The sequence below is a fragment of the Trachypithecus francoisi genome, unplaced genomic scaffold (genome assembly GCF_009764315.1).
Source record: "Trachypithecus francoisi isolate TF-2019V2 unplaced genomic scaffold, Tfra_2.0 Lachesis_group1, whole genome shotgun sequence".
Classification (NCBI taxonomy): Eukaryota; Metazoa; Chordata; class Mammalia; order Primates; family Cercopithecidae; genus Trachypithecus; species Trachypithecus francoisi.
The window spans coordinates 99,231,559-99,253,522 of record NW_022681454.1 but is presented as its reverse complement, the minus strand read 5'-3'; the positions used below and the strand labels follow the sequence as shown (position 1 = coordinate 99,253,522).

Sequence of the window (21,964 nt, the reverse complement as noted above, 5' to 3'; positions counted from 1 at the left end):
AAATAAAGCTCATCTTTGATTCAGAGTGTAGTTGATAGTTTGATTGTAAAAACTGTCAATACTAAGAAAGCACAGAAGTGTTGGTAATTAAGACTTGTAATTGGATGGTGTGCAGAATAAACCAGCTCCTTAAAACTAGTTGGTTTTTCTACTTGACAGTTTAGACTTTGTTGTTTTGAACAACACACTAGTTTTTCCCAAAAGGCAAGGAGCATACCTATAGACAATCAAAAGGAAACATGAATAATGAGTGTATTATAGTAATTTTTTTAGAGAATGATGCTTATTCTGCAGATTTTTTTTAGCAGTTTAATTTGCTTTTATTTTCAGAAAACATTTACCTTTTTTCATTTTTTAAATATATCAGATGATGGCTGTTCCTTGCCGAATTCTTTTAATATAATGACTAGCAGCTTTCTGCTTTCACAAACAAAAGCATGTGATTTTCAGAACTATTTAAATATTAACGTGATCAACCGCAACTGCTGGGTTTTGCTTTGGTAGCAGTACTCGCTGAAATACGTTTTCAGTTAAAAAGGTTAGTTCTCACTGTTGGCTGGGTAATTTCAAGAAGGAGTCAAAGGTTATAAAAATCCACCCAAAGTATGGGTATTGTCTTGCACATAAGTAAGCACATAATTTAGATGCCAGCTTTAAATAGTTAACTATATGCTTACTGTGGAGTGCACCAATGAAACAACTCATTTTGTTTTTTTGGCTTCTGAATACCTCTTTGTGACAAAGCATCACTGTATAAGATAAATAGTAGCTTATTTTTTGAGTGTGGTTACTCTGTGTAGCAAGCAATTGTGACCCAAAGCAACCTGTAAATTACAGATTTAGTGGGAGAACTAGATAGACAGTTAACAACGTTGCCGGGCGCGGTGGCTCAAGCCTGTAATCCCAGCACTTTGGGAGGCCGAGACGGGCGGATCACGAGGTCAGGAGATCGAGACCATCCTGGCTAACACGGTGAAACCCCGTCTCTACTAAAAAATACAAAAAACTAGCCGGGCGAGGTGGCGGGCGCCTGTAGTCCCAGCTACTCCAGAGGCTGAGGCAGGAGAATGGCGTAAACCCGGGAGGCGGAGCTTGCAGTGAGCTGAGATCCGGCCACTGCACTTCAGCCCGGGCTAGAGCGAGACTCCGTCTCAAAAAAAAAAAAGTCACTTTTGCTTTGGACTACTACTTAGGTCCCTTAAAGTGGTACCAGTGCCACAGAACTGAAGATTCCTGACTTTCTAGGGAATATACCATCTAATTTTAAGTTTCAGTAGAGTAACTTTGATTTTAGTGAATTGTTGGGAAATCCTTTAGATCTTTTAGTTATGTAGCAAAATTGCTTGGTTTTAATAATCAAATATACTGGCTTAGTCTTTCTGAAAATAAACTACTTCGAAAGCACAACTATTGACTAAAAACTAAACCTTTGAAAGAAATGACAGCATTGCTAGTTTTTGTGTGTGGTTTTTTGGGGGTGGGAGCGGGGTGTACTATGTTATTGTTAGTTTCCAACAAGAATTGATGCAATTAGAAGACATTGACTTCCTTACCTATTGCCTCTGATATTTACTTGCTTAATTTTTTTTAATTGGAAATGGAGTTGGCAGAAAAATGGATTTAGAGAACACTACTAACTTCCACCTAATCTATGACAGAGATGTAGAAGAGAGTACCTGTGAAAAATGTGAAAGTAGCTGAAAAATGTAACCTTGGGCAGCCTGAGCGTAATCAGCCAGAAAAACTATCTGAATTAAAATAATTGGCCCATAGGTACTATTCTATTTGGTCCATAAGGATTATTTTTTCAACTTTCATTTCAAGTGTATTATGTCATTTCCCACATAGGTTACTGATACCTGAAGACTTTTTCCATCTTTACCTTACTCATTCAGGAGCTTTGTAGTCTAATAAAAGAGAAATAAAAGTAAATGTTAGATATATGGGTAGGTAATGTAATTATGTGCTTAAAGAGGTATAAAAGAAGAGTAGGGAGCAGATAAGACAAAGGAAGGGCTATATTACAAGGAAGAATATTCCAAGTAGGGGAGAGGAAAAGATGTGTTATCCATGTAATATTTTATGTGCAGTAGAGAGCATGTTCTATAGAAGAAGCAAGATGAAGCTAGATTGATGGGCACCCAGATCATAAAGCACCGTATGTACTTAGGAGTTGAAATTATATCTTAAAAACTATGGTAGATTTCAAGCAGGGGAGAAACATTTTTAAAAGACCACTTTATTATCATTAGGGTGGAGGGATAATCATTAGTAAGCTATTGCCATAATCTAGGCTGAAGATTACATCGTAAACTAAGATAGTGACAGTGGCATAAAGGAGAGGCAAGGTCAAGAAATTTTAAAGGTCTTATTTGATAACTATCTTGACTCTGAGATGAGAGAGGAAGAAGTCGATGATGAGATCCTGGTTTGTGGCTTTCAGTTATGGCTTGCTATTAATAAACAGGAAAAAAGGAATTGAGGAGACAAGGAGTTTGTTTTGGACACATGAGATGAGATATCCAAGTAGGAATACCAGTAGGCATTTGATTATATGCCCTGGAATGAATAACTGCACCAGAGATGTATTTTGCAACTCAAATTGTTATGGGTCAGCAGTTAAGAGTGGAAAATCAACCTATAAGAATACCAACATTTTTAGCTGGGTGTAGTGGTGCATGCCTATAATCCCAGCTTCTTTGGAGGCTGAGGCCCGAGAATTTACTTGAACCTGGGAGGTGGAGGTTGCAGCGAGCTGAGATCACGCCACTGCACTCCAGCCTGGGCAACAGTACCACTTTAGAAAAAAAGAAAAAAAAAAAATACTTACGTTTTATTGCCACAGAAGAGCTGAGGCACTGTGAGGGAGCAACTTTGCCCTGATGAGAGCAAAACAGGTAGAATGTTTCTGAAGAAATCTAATATAAATTCTGGACTTGTAAGATTTTAGTCGATTTCCTGATCACAGTGTTCCTTATTCTTCGGGGTTTTGTTTCTTTTGGTGTAGTTTGCTGCTGATCCATAATAGAATTTAAATATCATAGGGTCTCAGTTTTTTATATGGCCTAGTTTCATTATCTCTGAACCTTGTAGTTCTTCCTCTTTGGTATGGCAGAACTTTAGTGTTAAATTGTAACATTGAAGTATTTTGCCTTCTTTATAAAGTTCTTTTTTTGAACAAACAAAATGAAATTTGGCTTTGCCTAAATCCCATCAGCAGATTGCCTTTATTTCAGAAGCAGTCGTAGACAGCATTTGATTTTATGAAAATTGAAATGAAAGCTTACAAAGAACTTCTGGAATTGGGTTATTAAAACTTCAGTGTTTGGGGCCGGGAGTGGTGGCTCACAACTGTAATCCCAAAACTTTGGGAGGCCAAGGTGGGTGGATCACTGGAGCTCAGCAGTTTGAGACCATCCTCTCAACTAAAAAGACAAAAAAAAAACTCCGTCTCTACTAAAAAGACAAAAAAAATTAACTGACTGTGCTGGCTCACTCCTGTAGTTCCAGCTACTCAGGAGGCTGAGGTGGGAGAATCACCTGATCCCAGGAAGCAGAGGATTGCAGTGAGCCAAGATCGTGCCACTGCACTCCAGCCTGGGCGACAGAGCAAGAACCTGTCTCAAAAAAAACAAAACTTTTGAGATTCCCTTAAGTTGTTAATTTTACACAGAAAAAAACTGTCTTGTATAGTATTGGATCAGGTGAAAGTATATGCTATTTGAAGCATCTATTCAAAGTTAATATAACTATATTTAACAAAGATACGTTAATCTAATAAACTCAGGTCACATTCTAAGTGACTGGAGTGTTTTTCTAGTTCCATATTTTACAGAAAATATGAAAAGGGGCTGGGCACGGTGACATATACCTGTAATCCCAGCATTTGGGAGGCTGAGGCAGGCGAATCACCTGGGGTCAGGAGTTAAGAGTTCAGCCAACATGATGAAACCCCATCTCTACTAAAAATAAAAAAATAGCTGGGCATGTTGGTGCACACCTGTAATCCAAGCTACCGACGCGGCTGAGGCAGGAGAATCTCTTGAACTTGGGAGGCGGAGCTTGCAGTGAGCTGAGGTTGTGCCATTTTACTCAAGCTTGGGCAACACAAACACAGCAAGACAATATTCTGTGTCTCGTTTGTCCCCCGTCCCGTTCCCGTTCCCCCCTTCCACCCCGACCAAAAAAAAAAAAAGGAAAACTTGGGAGTAGGAGAAGGACTCAATTTAAATAGAAGCTTTGGCTGGGCTTGGTGGCTCATGCCTATAATCTCCACCTTTTGGGAGGCCGAGACAGGTGGATCACAAGGTCAGGAGGCCACAAGACCAGCCTGGTCAACATGGTGAAGGCCAGTCTCTACTAAAAAGACAAACATGAGCTGGGTGTGGTGATGCATGCCTGTAATCCCAGCTACTAGGGAGACTGAGGTAGGAGAGTTGCTTGAACCCAGGAGGCAGAGGTTTCGGTGAGCTGAGATTGCGCCACTACACTTAAACCTGGGCAACAGAGTGAGACTCTGTCTCAAACAAACAAACAAAAGCTCTTCCATTTACTAGTTGTATATTTCTTTGAACCTGATTCTTCATTAATAAATTGACCTTTCTTCTTTGAGCTCCACATGTCCCTTGTTCATATTTCATGATACCTATAATATTTCATTGCAGTTACTTTACATGTCTATCAGAGTTTAAGCTCATAAAGATAAAAAAATTGCTCTTTGGATCCCTTACACACATACAAGGAGTTAGATTAATTGAATTAATGTTTAATTATTTTACAGAAGGGTAGGAATTAGATGAGCTGTGTGTCAGGCCTATTTTTTATGTGCTTGACATCCAGAATGGGCATAGTGAAAGGTTCATATAGCTGTATATACAAAGCCTTTCTAATAGAGGGGAGTGAGTGTTGGTAAAAACCCAGTTCATGTAAGTTTTAAAACATGTCTTCGGATTGGTTCTTTGCATACTCAGAGGCGGTTAGGCATTCCACATTTTAGCTTTAAATTCCCGAGTAGGTCAGTATCTGGTCATTAAGTGGTGTTGAAAAGAATTGTGTTTGAATCTTGGTTCTGTCATTCACCATTTGTACACTAGACTAAGTTCTTTAAGCCTCATTTTTCTCATGCATAAAACAGGGACAATGTATCTATTTTCTGGTATTGATTAAAAATGGGAAGCTTAGGCTTTTCTCTGTTCTCCTCTTGAAGGTGTGTGTTTAGTTACCTGGAATAGCTTACATTTGGTTTGCCAGTGGGCAGAAGGGACTGTTGTAAAGCCATTTGTACACATCTGACTATTGGAAGAAATAATCTACACATGTAAAATTTTATTTACAGATTATTCTGAAAGGTGATGATGTAGGCTTTATTGCTATGTGTACTTTTTCCTCTGAGAATTGAGATCTAGAATACTTGTTTCTTGATAACTTTAAAAAAAATCATTTTGGTGACCTATGTTAAGTTTTAAGTGTTTTTTTTTTTCTATTAGTATAGACTGAATTTTCATGGAATATTTATTACAGTGTAAATAAGTGATTTTGGTTCATTATTAGAGAAATGCTTGGAAACAAATGTTACAGAATATTTAGCAATAATATTTTAAATTTCAGTTAAGCATACTTTTCTTTTTACAGAATGACAGCCCATATCAAGGTGGTGTATTCTTTTTGACAATTCATTTTCCTACAGACTACCCCTTCAAACCACCTAAGGCAAGTATTTTCCCTCACAATCTGTTAGTATAGATTTATGGTTTATTTAAAAGGAATAGAGCATTCTTGGACGATAGGGTTCTGCCTAGGCTGAATATATATGTTGAATTGAGGCACTGATGTATAGATGATGACTCTTAAACTTTGGTTTAAAGAGCTAGACCTCAGTTTGAACTTTGTAAATAGGAATAAGGTTTGCCTTTTTCTTAATGTTGCAAGATTCAGACCATGTGGAAGCTCCCCCTTCATCTGTATTATTGTTACACAGATTCTGATTTTGGGCTTTTGTCGTCTTGTAGGCATCAAATGTCCAACTTCAATTTATATTTGCATGTATTGTTACAACATATGCTTATTATGCTTATAGTTTTGTATACGTAAGTATAAATTTATGCACTGAGTTGATTGGTTTATAGGTATTAAAAGAATATTATCCTTGACTTTCAGTCATTAACGTAAATTCAACCTGTATGAGTAACTAGAGAAGGTAATATACAAAGGTCATGAACATGTCACTGTAACGATCTTTAGTAATGTTACAGGTGCAATTTGTGATGGTTTCCATTTTTGTGATTCAAGTTTCTGTTTTATGTACGGTGGAAATGAAGACTCATGTGTACCTGTGTAACTTAATGAAACTTTAAATGAGATGGTCTACAAATTTGGGTTACATCCAAAAGTTAGGGCTGTTTTAAATGAATGTGTTAAATACATTTAAATTGCCCTTTGATTCATGACATGGTAGGGCCAAAGTAACCTTTAGAACTTTACATCATATGAGTAATGAAATTTTTATCCAAAAGTTCAGGTTTCTATTTTAAAGAGAGGAGGCAAGGGGGTTATGGTCAGATTGTAAAAATCAGTTTCTATGGTATTTAGAACTTGTATGCTAATGGATGACATTTTTAACATTGTGACTTGATTATTTTAAGTTTTGCTTTAAAAGATGTTTGTTTTTATTTGAATAAAATACTTAAAAGTTTTTGTTTTAGGTTGCATTTACAACAAGAATTTATCATCCAAATATTAACAGTAATGGCAGCATTTGTCTTGATATTCTAAGATCACAGTGGTCGCCTGCTTTAACAATTTCTAAAGGTAAAAATACTTCTAGTGAAATAGTCTTAAATTGTTCTCATTTTCTAATAAAATTTCATTCTTAGATCTACTTATCTGATTATTTTTATTATGCCATCTTTTTTGGTAAGAGATGGGGAAGCAATAAAGTTATTTTTATCATTTTTGTTCTTCTAGGTGGTGGTGATTAAAGATGCTTTGTAAGAAGTTGTTAAAATTCAAATTGGGGTGGGTAGGCATTATTTGCCTAATGAGTTACCTTCATCTCATCTTACAGTAGCAAAATTTGTTTTAATTGACTTCTGTATTTTTCAATCCCAAACCACTTGGACATCTTACACTAACTTGTTGCCTTTTTACCAAGAATGGTATAATATACCTAAACTTAATAGAGCTTTTGAATCCTGAGGTTTCCACTCTAGGAAAATTCTGATTTTGCTTTCCTGGGTTAATTTTTACACAAATCTTTAGTCATGTGTTATGTAACCATGACAGGTTATTTCTACCTAATGACAGTCTAAAGTTGTATAATCTTAGATCTGTAGATCAATTCTGGTCTCCTGCTTTTAATAGGCATCCGTTATGTTATATGTAACAGGCTGTCCAGTCTCTGCATGAATATCCTAGGTGGAGTTATAATAATAGTATTTCACCATTAATTGTTTTATGATTTTATGAGTTCAGTAAGTAAAAAATAGCTTTTTCAAAAGGCAAAGTATTGTATAAAAGTTTCATCTGCTTATATACTGCACTTGAATCTCATGGAGGGACTACTCTGTAGCAGCAGCATTTCCCAAACTTTATTGAGTAGAATCATTTAAGGGAGAAAAAGAAACAACTTGGGCAGATGCTGCCATAATTCAAGTGGTTTTAAAATTTTAGCCGGGCACGGTGGCTCACGCCTGTAATCCCAGCACTTTGGGAGGCCGAGGCGGGCGGATCACGAGGTCAGGAGATCGAGACCATCCTGGCTAACACGCTGAAACCTCGTCTCTACTAAAAATACAAAAAATTAACCGGGCGTAGTGGCGGGCGCCTGCAGTCCCAGCTACTCGGAAGGCTGAGGCGGGAGAATGGCGTGAACCCAGGAGGCGGAGCTTGCAGTGAGCTGAGATCTGGCCACTGCACTCCAAGCCTGGGCGACAGAGTGAGACTCCGTCTCAAAAAAAAATAAAATAAAATTTTAGACCTGTTTTTCACCCTCCTGGATGCTTTCCAATTTCTTTTCAAACCATGTTCCGTACCTGAATATCAGATTCCAAGTTTTTCTACTGCTGGAAATGTACCGTAACACTGAAAACTGTTTCTGTAAGGGCAGATTGAATTGGTATTGTTTTGTCATTAAAACAACTTGCTTTTTTGGCAGCCATACTTTGCTAACTTACTAAACTAGCAGTCAGTCACAACTGAAGCTACCTTTTTTCTGTGAGTTATTGTATAGCCAAGTCTCCTATGTTAGGTAATTTTATATTTGTTCTGCTGTATTTGGGTTTGAAATTAAATTTGCTATAGTCAGTAAATATTTATGTGACAGTGTTGTCTTTTTTATACTATTGCTTTTAAAAAAAAAAATTGGTCAGAACCATTTCAAGCATTTATATCTTAACATTTTATAACAGCACCATATATGGTGACTGGCACATAACAGGCACTCAAAGTGAATGCAGTCTATATTCCTTCATGCTTGACATCTTATACATCAGGATGTTGAACTGGTTAAGGTAAGAACTAGAGCTGGTGACTCATTTAGTACTAAAGAGATTTTGGCATTGTTGTATTTAACTAGTATTCTTGGATATGGTTTCTTGCTTACAAGTGCAAGGAGACAAAACATTTAGTGGAGTACTTGAAGGTTTTTCTCAGAAATTCCCAAGACAATGGCAAAGAATGGATTTTTCGTCATGCTTAACAGCTGTGAATATGGCATGAGTATTACCTGCATATTCTTGCTGAAGTCCCCCCCACCCACCCACACAGAGTACCAAGAAACTCCCTAAGTTCTAATATCATTTATGTCTATTTAAAATATATATATAAATATGGCATCAGTTGCCTATCTTAAACTATTTTTATGACTAGTCAGCAGTGAATCTGATGCCACAAAACCTTGTTTTTAGCACTTCTTGCTTAACAGGAGCTTGTTGTCTATGAAACAAAATCTTTGTAAAACTATGTCTCATTGAGATAGAGATACAAACTAATAAGTCTTTTGAGGATTGAGGTTTGTAATACACAGTTTAGAAAGATTTATTTATCCAAACTCCTGAAACTGGGTAACAGACGTTTTTGTTCTCTTGCAGTTCTTTTATCCATTTGTTCACTGCTATGTGATCCAAACCCAGATGACCCCCTAGTGCCAGAGATTGCACGGATCTATAAAACAGACAGAGATAAGTAAGTATGTTTAAAAGTTATTATAAAAGTGGTTTTACTTAATGAGTTAGGCTCATACTTTGCTTGTGACAATGCCAAGAAGACTTGATATTTAGTAAGATGATAGTTAAAATATGCAGAAAGCTATTGAAATGTGGTTTTTAAAAAAAAATTAACTAGGCTTTAGCTTATGTGACAGTGAATGCTCCCCTCTAAAGTGTATTTTTTTTGTTGTTTTTTTTTTTTCCTAGCATGTTACAGTATCACTTTATTCTCAAATTTTGGGGAAGAAAGCAAATTTTTCTTTACCCCAAGCATGTTTTTCGAAAAAAATGTTAGTACTGTTGTAAAAATTTGGTCTAAATTTCTCAAATATTTGAATCATATTTATGTTCAACTTAACCATTATAACTTTCATATGTTATAATTAATGCTAAGTGTACTTGTTCAATTAGGTACAATAGGTTAGCAAGAGAGTGGACAGAGAAATACGCTATGTTGTAGGGTAAGAGGATCTGCACTCTATGGTGCGCTTATTCATGGTACTGCCAGCACTTGAGTGCTGCATGCGTTAAGGCACTGTATTAACTAACAAAAGGTAACAGATGTGGTAGTCTTCTGAAAACTGTACATTTAACTGCTTGATCTCTGTTTAACGTGAAAGTAAATATCTGGTAGTCGTTATTGCTTGAAAGTATTGCATGGCAAAGCAGTTATTACATAGCACTAGTAAGAAATGGGAATTTATATAGTATCTTTTTCTTTCAAACTACCATGGTGTTTAAATTTTAGCTTAAGACTTTGTACCAATCCTATACAGAATGTGGTGGTTTAGTTCAAATTTTGCCAGGAGATAGTATATAAGGGAAAAACACTTTTAAGCCTAAGCATCTAAACTAAGTGTTCATTACTGACAAGCATGCGTTAGCGTCAACTGTACTTTGTGGCTCCCTGGAGGCTCCCTGTATGCTAAATACAGCCTTTGTTTTAAACTGCTGGCTTTTTGAGAGAGTATCCTTAGGAGATGACAATGAATTGGTAGATAACTTTTTTAAAAGTTTAGGAAAGTTTTTGGACCATTTTGGTTCTTGGTTTGAAATAAAGCTAGTTAATATTTAAACTATAAATATAAAATTTTTCCTGTGCATATATATATATATATGTATACATTTCTTAAGGTTATCACTATTTTTTGTTGGGGTAAGTAGTCTGTGGCATGAATATAATCCAGTGGGAAGCTGATAGTATTTTTATCAATGTTAGTAGTCTTCCTGAGTAATAACTTTGCTTGTGTGTGAATTACCTGTTGATCTTTTTAAACAAAGATGCCCTTGTTGTACTCAGCAGGTCTCGGTGGTGCTTATTAGCCTCAGTTACCACACTTATTAAAAGTAACACGTGATTCTGATGAGTATAACCACTCACACACACACCCCTTTTGGAAATTACTGCCCTTTGTCATTCTGCCCAGTGTCATCTTCCCCTTCTGCCTCTAACTAAGTTCCAAAGCCATTTCTTCTTATAATATCCAGGACCAAGTAATTTCCCAAACTCCAGGATTCAGATGAAATTGTTTTACTAAAAGCCTGGTTCTGGCTTTGTTGGAAATTTCTGTGGATAGATACAATGTGTATACTATTTTAACATTTGTCCATAATGAACTGTAAAAATTTTTTCATGTTAAAATTAGAGCATGAGCTCGGTGGTAGAGAGAAAGGGTCTTTTGATTTTTGTCAGCCTCCCAATTTTCAGTGTTGCTTTCTTAATTGTATTAAAATACTGCTTTCAGAGCATCAGGCTCTCATTTCCCACGTTGCTTTGAGTACCAATGCTATTTCTCCCTTGTTGGCTTTTATTCTAATCATAGTCATTAGAAATGACTTCATGATGAGTCTGGAGATGATAAAAGGGAAATCTTTCCTTTCCATTTAAAGTATTAGGAATTCTTTCACTTTGTTTTAACTTTTAAAAATAACATCTTTATTTACAGGTACAACAGAATATCTCGGGAATGGACTCAGAAGTATGCCATGTGATGCTACCTTAAAGTCAGAATAACCTGCATTATAGCTGGAATAAACTTTAAATTACTGTTCCTTTTTTGATTTTCTTATCCGGCTGCTCCCCTGTCAGACCTCATCTTTTTTAATTTTATTTTTTGTTTACCTCCCTCCATTCATTCACATGCTCATCTGAGAAGACTTAAGTTCTTCCAGCTTTGGACAATAACTGCTTTTAGAAACTGTAAAGTAGTTACAAGAGAACAGTTGCCCAAGACTCAGAATTAAAAAAAAAAAAAAAAAATGGAGCATGTGTATTATGTGGCCAATGTCTTCACTCTAACTTGGTTATGAGACTAAAACCATTCCTCACTGCTCTAACATGCTGAAGAAATCATCTGAGGGGGAGGGAGATGGATGCTCAGTTGTCACATCAAAGGATACAGCATTATTCTAGCAGCATCCATTCTTGTTTAAGCCTTCCACTGTTAGAGATTTGAGGTTACATGATATACTTTATGCTCATAACTGATGTGGCTGGAGAATTGGTATTGAATTTATAGCATCAGCAGAACAGAAAATGTGATGTATTTTATGCATGTCAATAAAGGAATGACCTGTTCTTGTTCTACAGAGAATGGAAATTGGAAGTCAAACACCCTTTGTATTCCAAAATAGGGTCTCAAACATTTTGTAATTTTCATTTAAATTGTTAGGAGGCTTGGAGCTATTAGTTAATCTATCTTCCAATACACTGTTTAATATAGCACTGAATAAATGATGCAAGTTGTCAATGGATGAGTGATCAACTAATAGCTCTGCTAGTAATTGATTTATTTTTCTTCAATAAAGTTGCATAAACCAATGAGTTAGCTGCCTGGATTAATCAGTATGGGAAACAATCTTTTGTAAATGCAAAGCTGTTTTTTGTATATACTGTTGGGATTTGCTTCATTGTTTGACATCAAATGATGATGTAAAGTTCGAAAGAGTGGATATTTTGCCATGTTCAGTTAAAGTGCACAGTCTGTTACAGGTTGACACATTGCTTGACCTGATTTATGCAGAATTAATAAGCTATTTGGATAGTGTAGCTTTAATGTGCTGCACATGATACTGGCAGCCCTAGAGTTCATAGATGGACTTCTGGGACCCAGCAGTTTTGAAATGTGTTTATGGAGTTTAAGAAATTTATTTTCCAGGTGCAGCCCCTGTCTAACTGAAATTTCTCTTCACCTTGTACACTTGACAGCTGAAAAAAAAACATAACATGGGAGTAATAATGGGTCAAAATTTGCAAAATAAAGTACTGTTTTGGTGTGGGAGTTGTCATGAGGCTGTGTTGAAGTGACTTATCTATGTGGGATATTGAGTATCCATTGAAATGGATTTGTTCAGCCATTTACATTAATGAGCATTTAAATGCAACAGATATCATTTCAGGTGACTTAACATGAATGAATAAAAGTCAATGCTATTGGATTGTTTTTTGTTTGACAAGTGCTATCTGTGCCACTAATTTAACTTCTGTAGTAACAAGGGCATTACCATTCTTCACCTTTCCTAATTCTGATCCCATAGTTTTACATGTTTCCTGGTTATTTTGATTTTGTCCACTGCTTTATTTCTTAAAGTTTTAGCACATCTGTGAATCTTCCACTTCCACATTTTTGCACTGCTTACACTTATGTGCAATCTTATTCCTTGTCTGCACACAGATGTGGAAAGCTAGAAATAAATGTTAAAACTTACTTTTTATAAACATTTTAATATGTAGTTTGGACATGATTTATTGACTTGAGGTTCTTCTCTAAACTGGAAGTGAAATGCATGCCTTCTGAAGATGTTCTGGCTTTGTTAATTCTGTAATCATTTCATTGGGAAAAAACCAGCTATGCAGTTTTTCCAGTGAGTGAATTTTTTCATTTTGTCTTTTGCTTAAAATGGCTCCTTCAGGGTAGATGTCATACTGCATAACTTTTTTGGATTCAAATTATGAATGAGAAATATTAGTTACATTCTGCTCCGCAAGGTAAGAAAAACTGCTCTTTGGCTCTGTTTTCAAAATTACTTCTGAGATGCATATACTCAAAATAACAGCTTTAGTAGGCATATCACTTCTTGAAAGCCAAACATGAGTGTAAAACACTTTTATGGAACACAGTGGATCCCTAATTGGCTTTCAAATTGACCTTTATAGCCTTAGACAACCCTTAGGTATTTACAGAGATGACTTCTTTGATTGTCATAACAATTAGTGGATGTGTCCAGTTCTCTGTATCTTTGACTTGATGCTTTATACATCATTTCATTTGTTGCTTCTAAGGGAATAAGCCATAGAGGCTTCTCCAGGTTTAAAAGAACAGTGAAGTACCTGGAAAACCAACATTTTTGAATGTATGGATACTGGACATGAAATCATGTACAATGAAATCTTCAAAAGAATCTAAGAATTTGCCCTTTCCCCCACTCCACCCAATAATTTGACATTACTAGTGCCATGTATAGGACCCAACTGAGTATTAGAATTATTTTTGACTATGTCTGTGTATTTCCTAGATCTTTTAATGCGTAAACTCTAAGAATTAAGGTCCAGTTGGCCTGTTAATGGTAAATTTACATTTTAAGTGACTCAATTTGTTTTTCCTGGGCGAGTTTGCAATGTGATAATCAGATTTTTAAAAGCTGATTAATTTGCTTTCTTGTGTGGGTGTACTCACATTTTAAAGTATGAACCACAGTTAACTAGTGGTCTCAGGGGTAGTGAAACACTCACTTTTTTTTGTTTTTTGTTTTGGTTTTTTTTTTTTTTTTTTTGAAATGGCTTAGTTGAAGTATACTTAAAGGGACTGATCATGCTGTGTTAGTGATTTGGGTGGGGAGGGGGGGTAACTCAAATTAGCCATGTTTTGTGTTGGCATAACAAAACTGTTAATGATTGTTGATTACACTTTTAAGTGAATTTGTCTTTTATGAGGAACCCAGTGCAAGTCACTAAATATTGTCTAATAGTGACATGTGCATAAGACTTGTAATAGCTAAAGTTAATTGAGCTTAAAGGAATTGTTACCATTAAAGTCTGTGTTTAAAGACACTTTGGTCTTACTCGGTAATTCCAGCTAACATGAAATCCACACTTGAGCTTAATATTGCGTGTGAGCTCGATTTTGAATTTTATACGGTTTAAGCTATGAAGAAATTAAGGTGGTGGTTCTCAAAATGTTTCTTGAGATAACAATCTCAGCATCATTTGGGAAATTCTTTGTAATGTAAGTTGTCAGGCCCCACCCCAGCCCTGAATCAAACTGGCGTGGAGCCCAGTCACCTATATTAAAACCGCTCCAGGTGATTCTGATGAATGGTGAAGATTGAGAACCATTTTCAGAAGTCTGTTCATAGCATTCCCTTGTAACAGACTACAACCAGTAATCCTTTGACTCTACAGCTATTTTTTGTAGCTGTTTTTGGCTATAGAGAATGTGTTTAAGTATTACATTTCTGATAACTGACAATTTCCTAGTACTTTGAATTGTAATACAGTACATTGATTTCCACATTTACACTTGGAATATTAAAATATATTAACATCTTACAATTGGCTAATTTGAATAACCATACTGGCATAGAATTCAGCCAATCATCAAGTATTTAAAAGTAATCAGGTGCAAAGATTTACCTAAGTATTGTGTTAGCTAGCTGAACAAATCTGAACCCAGATCCCATTCTGTGGCCTGACACTAGGCAGTTTTTCCAAGTGGAAATGATGCCATGTTAAGGGTGTTTGCAGTGTTTGACAAATTTATTAAATGTTCCCAAAGGTGGCTATTAAGACTTCTCGTGCTGTCCCATTGTAATGGAAAAATAAACGGTTAAAGGTATTTGGAAGTGACTTCAAAACATGACAGTGCTCCCCCCCCCACCAAGAAAAAAAAAAAACTGGAGGAACCATCTTAACAAAAAGACTTAAATATATTGAAGTTGGCTGAATGTCTTAAGTCCCTAGAAATTATTACTCTGTTGCATTATTTCTTGCTACCTTATAACTACTTGCTCATTTCTGGCCTCAGGTTTGAAAAATTTTATATGATTCAAGTATACAAGATGTTTCTGACAATTGTTCTTTTACTTCGGATGCTTCAATTAAAATCCCACTGTCAATATCTAGCTCTTCCCAAACTGTATGCTATTTATAAATGAGCTTTTTTAAGAGCCCTCTTTTCTGTATTGTAAAAAATGTTTTTATGAAATTTACATTTTTGCGTACTACTGTCTGATCCTCTGTAGAACTTGATTTCTCATTTACCATATCAAATTTGTAGTCAAGGCTGAACAATGAACTTTCATGTCATACTGGCTTAGGAGCCCAGTTAACCACTGTCATTTACTAACCTTCCAGCTATTTCTCCTGAGCTCCCATATAACTTCTATTCATTATCCACATGACAATCTAAAGGACATCTTTTAAAATGTCTAAAACTAGCCATATGTCTACAAAGACATACACATACACATATGCTATTACCCCGTGCTCAGTAAATATCAACATTGAATTGCACTGGCCTAAAACCTAAGCACCAACTTTGACTTCTCACATTCCACCTTCAATCAGACTTAGCAGCAGCCTTTAGAATCTGCCCATTTACCATGCTCACTGTTAGCACCATGATCTAAAGCTGTACCATTTCTTATTTGGATTATTGCAATAGCCTCCTGAGTGATCTCCCGCCTTGCAGCAATCTGTCCCCCACACTCAACCCCTTTAAACCATATCAGATGTCATGGCTTTTCTCCAAACCTAATGGTTTCCCATCTCACTTGGAGTAAAAACACAAAGTATTAAAAGTAATGTACAAGGCTGTAGATAACTTTCTTGCCCACTCTTGCCTCAGCTTAATCCCCAATTCCTTGCTTCCCTTACCACCATTCCAACTCCCTCAGCTCAGTCACGTGGGCCTGCTGAGACTTGCAAATACGTGTGAAGATGTTTACTCTTCCTCTTACCTTTGCCTAGGATGATCTTACCCCACATACCATACAGCTTCCTTTTCCCTGACTAGGTCTCTTCAAATACCTTATCAGAGTAATTTTTCTTAACCATTCTATATAATAACGCCAACACAGCATCACCTCTATAGAGTACATCATGACATATTCAGGTTTATCTATCTTATAGGTAATTGTCTCGCCCTCAGCCCCACCCCAGTTCTATGAGGACAGATTTTTCTCTCATCAATTACTAGATGACTACTTGGCATATTTTAGGTGGTCAGATATTTAACACACAAATGCCTGAGCCAAATGGTAGTCTGTCAAAGGTACATATACTTGCCATTTGTATTCTTGGGGAAAATGTTTAATCTGCTTGCTTCATTTCTAACTCCAAACGAACAAAGAAAACTAATATACTATTAAAAAGTTATTAATCAGACCTTCTTTATTCTGTATTGTAAATAAAATAATGCAGTTCAGATTCTGTCAGCCTGGATGATTACCCTGATGAATCCTGTGAAAAATCAGCCAGTTGCTGGGGGAAAACCTTTTTTTTCCCCAATGTGTCAGTGTTCTATCAAGAAAGGAAGGTGTACTCTCAGATCAAAACCAAAGTGAAACCAAGAACCCAGAGGAAAACAGAACATACCCAGAACCAGCTTGCGTTTTGAATGAAGTAACCCAAGTGACCTTTTTTCATTTTTTCTTCCTTTTTTTTCTTCAAGACAGGGTCTTGCCCTGTCACCCAGGCTGGAGTGCAGTGGCACACCCCTCGACCTCCTGGACTCAAGCGATCCTCTCACCTCAGCCTCCTGAGTAGTTGGGGCTACTCACCATGTTGCCCAGGCTGGTCTTGAACTCCTGGGCTCAAGCAGTCCATTTGCTGCAGTCTCCCAAAGTGCTAGGGTTACAGGTGTGAACCACCATGCCCAGCTGACCTTTAATTTTCATGACTGGCAAAGCCCAGAATGCACCCAAAAGTGGTGTCAAATAGGAGAAACCCAGTCCTCGTACAACTAGGACTCTACCTATCTTGAAACTTGGTGCTCTGTGGCAGGAGAATATTGCGAGAATTTGTAATAACAGTTTGGGCTTTGTAAAGATTTGCAGCCTTAGGTAGTTCCAGAAAATTCAAGCAGAGGATTTAATTTTTAGAGTGATTCCAAATTAGTAGAACAGCCAGCTACTGGCAGAAGCAAACACTATAGGAATTCCGTAATAGCTCACATTTTAAAACCAGCAAGAAAAAGTACAAGGTAATGTAGCACCATGAGTTGCCAACCAATTTGCAAGAATCAAAACAAAAACTTTATTTTTTAGATTGGAAAGGAAGAAGACTATATTAATAAGTGACATCTTGTATATGGAAAATCCTACATAATTCATAAAAACCACTTAGAGCTAATAAAATTAGGCAAATTTACAGGATATAAGATTGGCACACAGAAGTCAGTTATATTTCTTTAATTTGTTTGTAAGCAATCCATAAATGAAGTTAAGAAAACTCCATGTACAATATCGTCAAAAAGAATAGGGGCCCAGCACAGTGGCTCACACCTATAATCCCAGCACTTTGGGAGGTCGAGGTGCGCACATCACTTGAGGTCAGCAGTTTGAGACCAGCCTTGCCAACTTGGTGAAACCCCATCTCTGCTAAAAGTACAAAAAAAAAAAAAAAATCGCTGAATGTGGTGACATGCACTGCTGAGCCGGGAGAATTGCTTAAACCTGGGAAGTGGAGGTTGCAGTGAGTCGAGATAATGCCACTGCACTCCAGTGTGGGTGATGGAGTGAGACAAAAAAAGAAAAAGAATAAATGTAATCAAGGAAGTGCAAAAACATGTACACTGAGAACTATCAAACTTCTGAAAGAGAAGTCCTGAATAAATGAAAAGACATCATGTAGTCATGGATTTGAAGATTTAATATGCTGAAATGACTGATTCTCACAGCAATCTACACATTCAATGCTATCAAAATTCCAATGACTGTTTTGCAGAAATGATAGAATTTAAGAATTCATATGGAATTGCAAAGGACTGCAAAGAGCTAAACAATCTAAAAAGAATGAAATTAAGGAACTCATACTTCCCTATTTCAAAAATTAATACAAAGCTACAGTAATCAAAATAGCATGCACAGGAACACATAAACTCATGGAATAGAATTGAGGGTCCGGAAATAAGCCCATACACTTATGGTCATTTGATGTTTGGCAAAGATGACAAGACCATTCAATGGGAAAGAATAGTCTCTTTAACAATATGGTGTGGAGACAACCAGGTGTCTACATGCAAAACGATGAATTTGGACCCCTACCTCACATCCTATACAAAAATTAAAATAGATCAAAGTCACAAATGTAAGAGCTAAAACCATAAAACTTAGAAGAAAATGAGTGTATCTTTGTATTCTTAGATTTGGCAATACTTAGGGATGAGACCAAAAGCACAAACAACCGAAGAAAAAAGAGAAATTGGACTAAAGATTATAAACTTGTGTGTGTCAAAAGACATAAAAATGAGGCTGGGTGCAGTGGCTCAAGCCTGTAATCCCAGCACTTTGGGAGGCCAAGAGAGGCAGATCACCAGGTCAGGAGATCGAGACCATCCTGGCTAACACGGTGAAACCCCGTCTCTACTACAAAATACAAAAAACTAGCTGAGTGAGGTGGCGGGTGCCTGTAGTCCCAGCTACTCGGGAGGCTGAGGCAGGAGAATGGCATAAACCTGGCAGGTGTAGCTTGCAGTGAGCTGAAATCAGGCCACTGCACTCCAACCTGGGCAACAGAGCGAGACTCCATCTCAAAAAAAAAAAAAAGGATAACCTACAGAATTGACAAAAATTTTCAAATAATCTATCTGATTAGGCTCTAGTATTCAGAATATATAAAGAATTCTTAAAACTCAACAAGAAGAAGACGACCCTATTTAAAAACAGGCAAAAGATTTAAACATTTTCCCAAAGAAGATACACAAATGGCCAGTAAGTATATGAAAAGATGTTCAACATACTAGTTATTAGAGAAATGCAAATCCAAACCACAATGATGTATCACTTTACCCCATAGAATAGCTATAAAATTTTAAAATAGAAAATGTGTTGGTGAGGATTTTGTGAAACTGGAACCCTTGTACATTGCTGGTGGGAATGTAAGATGGTGCAGCTTCTGTGGAAAGCAGTTTGGCAGTTCCCCAAAACGTTGAACATATACAATTATTGTATGACTCAGCAATTTCATTGCTAGTTATATACTCAAAACAACTGAAAACAGGTATTCAAACAAATACTTGTAAATGAATATTCATAGCAGCACTCACTATTCACAGTAGCCAAAAGATAGAAACAATGAATGAATAAACAAATTGTGGTATTTCCATACAATGGTATATTATTCAGCCACATGAAAGATTGTGGTATTGATGCATGCTGTAATGTGGATGGACCTTAAAAACATTTTGCTAAAAGAAGTAAAACATAAAAGATTACATGTTGTATAATTTCGTTTATGTGAATATCCAGAATATTTCTATAGAGACAGAAAGCAGATTCAGCTACTAGGAAGATAGGGAAATGGGGAGTGACTGCTTGATGGGTATGTAGTCTCTTGTGGGTGATAAAAATATCTTGGAACTAAAGGTTATTATGGCTATACAACATTGTGAACACAAGAAATTACACTGAATTGTGCATTTTAAAATAGTTAATGATATGTGAATTTCACCTTAAAAATAATGAGCTGCAAAAGATAGTAATAACCACACTTACATAATACTTTTAAGTGTCAAGCACTTCTCTAAATTCTTTAGACACACATGCACAAATTTTTTTTTTTTTTTTTTTTTTTGAGATGGAGTTTCCCTGTTGCCCAGGCTGGAGTACAATGGTATGATCTCGGCTCACTGCAACCTCTGTCTCCCAGGTTCAAGCGATTCTCCTGCCTCAGCCTCCTGGGTAGCTGGGATTACAGGTGCTTGCCACCACACCTGGCTAATTTTTTTATATTTTTAGTAGAAATGGGGTTTCACCATGTTAGCCAGGCTGGTCTCGAACTCCTGACCTTAGGTGATACGCCCCCCCTCGGCCTCCCAAAGTGCTGGGATTACAGGCGTGAGCCACTGCACCCAGCCAATTCTTTACATATATTAACTCTTAATTCTCATAACAAACTTGTATACTAACCATTTAAATGCTTATATTATTATTTCTATTTTAAAGATGAGGCAACTGAGGAAAAGAGGTTATGATTTGCCCAAAGTTACTTATCTAATGGTAGAGGTTGGGATTTAAATTTAGATAATCAGATTCCAGAACTTTACCTCTCTATCATTGTGGGAGAAATAAAATAAGTTTAAAATATGAATAAAAAGCAAGAGGCTATTAAAATGATCAATCAGATTTGAAAAAGAACCAAAAGCAGTACTTCCAGAATTTAGAAAACAGAAGAATAGGTTTAATAGCCTAGTTGACACAGCTAAAGAATTAGAGGAGTGAAATATATGAAAAAATCATTCTGAATGTAGCATGAAGATGAAAGTAACAGCTTAAGAAGCATGGAAAAATAACTTGGTCTAACACATGGCTAATTGGAGCTGGAATTCAATTTACTGCTTCCAGGCTCTACATGCACCTTTCAATAAAGTAGTTCATTATCCTCGGGAGATACGTTCCAAGACCCCTAGTAGATAGTTGAAACCACAGATAGTACTAAACCCACTATACACTATGTTTTTTCCTAGATATATATGATAAAGTTTATAAGTTAGCCACAGAGATTAACAATAATAAGTAATAATAAAATACAACAATTATAACTATACTGTAATAAGATATGAATGTGAACTCTCAATACATCTTATTGTACTGTACTAACCCTTCTTGTGATGATACGAGATGAAATGCCTAAATGAAATGAATGACATAGGCATTATGACATAAATGAATACTTCCAGAAATAAACAATTCATGTTTGAAATTGCACTGTGTTCTCAGTAACATGATGAAATCTCATGCCATCCCACTCCTTCCTGCTCAAATTTCTGTTAGTCACTTAGTAGCCATCTTGGTAATCACATGGACTGTCACAGTATTATAGTGCTATGTTCAAATAACTCTTTTTTTACTTAATAATGTTCCCAAAGCACAAGAGTAGAGATGTAATATTTTCAGACCATGGTGAATCATGGGTAAGAAAAACTGCAGAAGATGAAACCATAGATAAAGGGATACTACAAATGGTGTTTGACTTAGAATGGTTCGACTTACAATTTTTTGACTTCATGGTGATGCAAAATGATACGCATTCAGTAAAAGCTGTACTTTGAGTACCCATACAATTTTTGTGTTTTTTACTTTTTCTTTTTTTTTCTTTTTTGAGACACTCTGTCACCCAGACTGGAATGCAGTGGTGAGATCATGGCTCACTGCAGACTTGACCTCCCGGGCTCAAGCAGTCTTCCCACCTCACCCTCCCGAGTAGCCAGGACCACAAGCACATGCACTGCACCCAACTAATTTTTGTTTTTATATTTTTTGTAGAGACAGCGTCTCCCAATGTTGTCCAGGCTGGTCTTGAACTCCTGGGCTCAAACAAGTCTCCTGCCTCAGTCTCCAAAAGTGCTGGGATTACAGGTGTGAGCCACAGCACCCAGCCCTTTTTCCATTTTCAATGTAGACGATAAATTACATGAGGCAGTCAACACTTTAAAATAGCCTACAGTAATTATAAAATAATCTAAAACAAGTCTAATGTAAGTGTTCAGAGCACACTAAAAGTAGGTTAGGCTAAGCTATGATGTTTGGTAAGTTAAGTGTAT

At 36.5% G+C, this 21,964-nt stretch overlaps 1 protein-coding gene across 4 annotated transcripts in view; it reads left to right on the top strand.

Annotated features, from left to right (window-relative positions):
- The window catches only part of UBE2D3 (ubiquitin conjugating enzyme E2 D3), a 32,729-nt gene extending 20,083 nt beyond the window's left edge, over positions 1–12,646 (top strand). For 3 of the 4 annotated variants that reach the window (XM_033214893.1, XM_033214892.1, XM_033214894.1), the window contains exons 5-8: positions 5,632–5,709; positions 6,702–6,807; positions 9,087–9,180; positions 11,150–12,646. In XM_033214893.1, coding sequence (XP_033070784.1) covers positions 5,632–5,709; positions 6,702–6,807; positions 9,087–9,180; positions 11,150–11,195 — 324 coding nt within the window. In that variant the 3' untranslated portion in view covers positions 11,196–12,646. The remainder of the gene's footprint in view (positions 1–5,631; positions 5,710–6,701; positions 6,808–9,086; positions 9,181–11,149) is intronic. The other variant, XM_033214891.1, reaches the window with a different exon arrangement.
- The last annotated feature ends 9,318 nt before the right edge of the window (positions 12,647–21,964 follow it).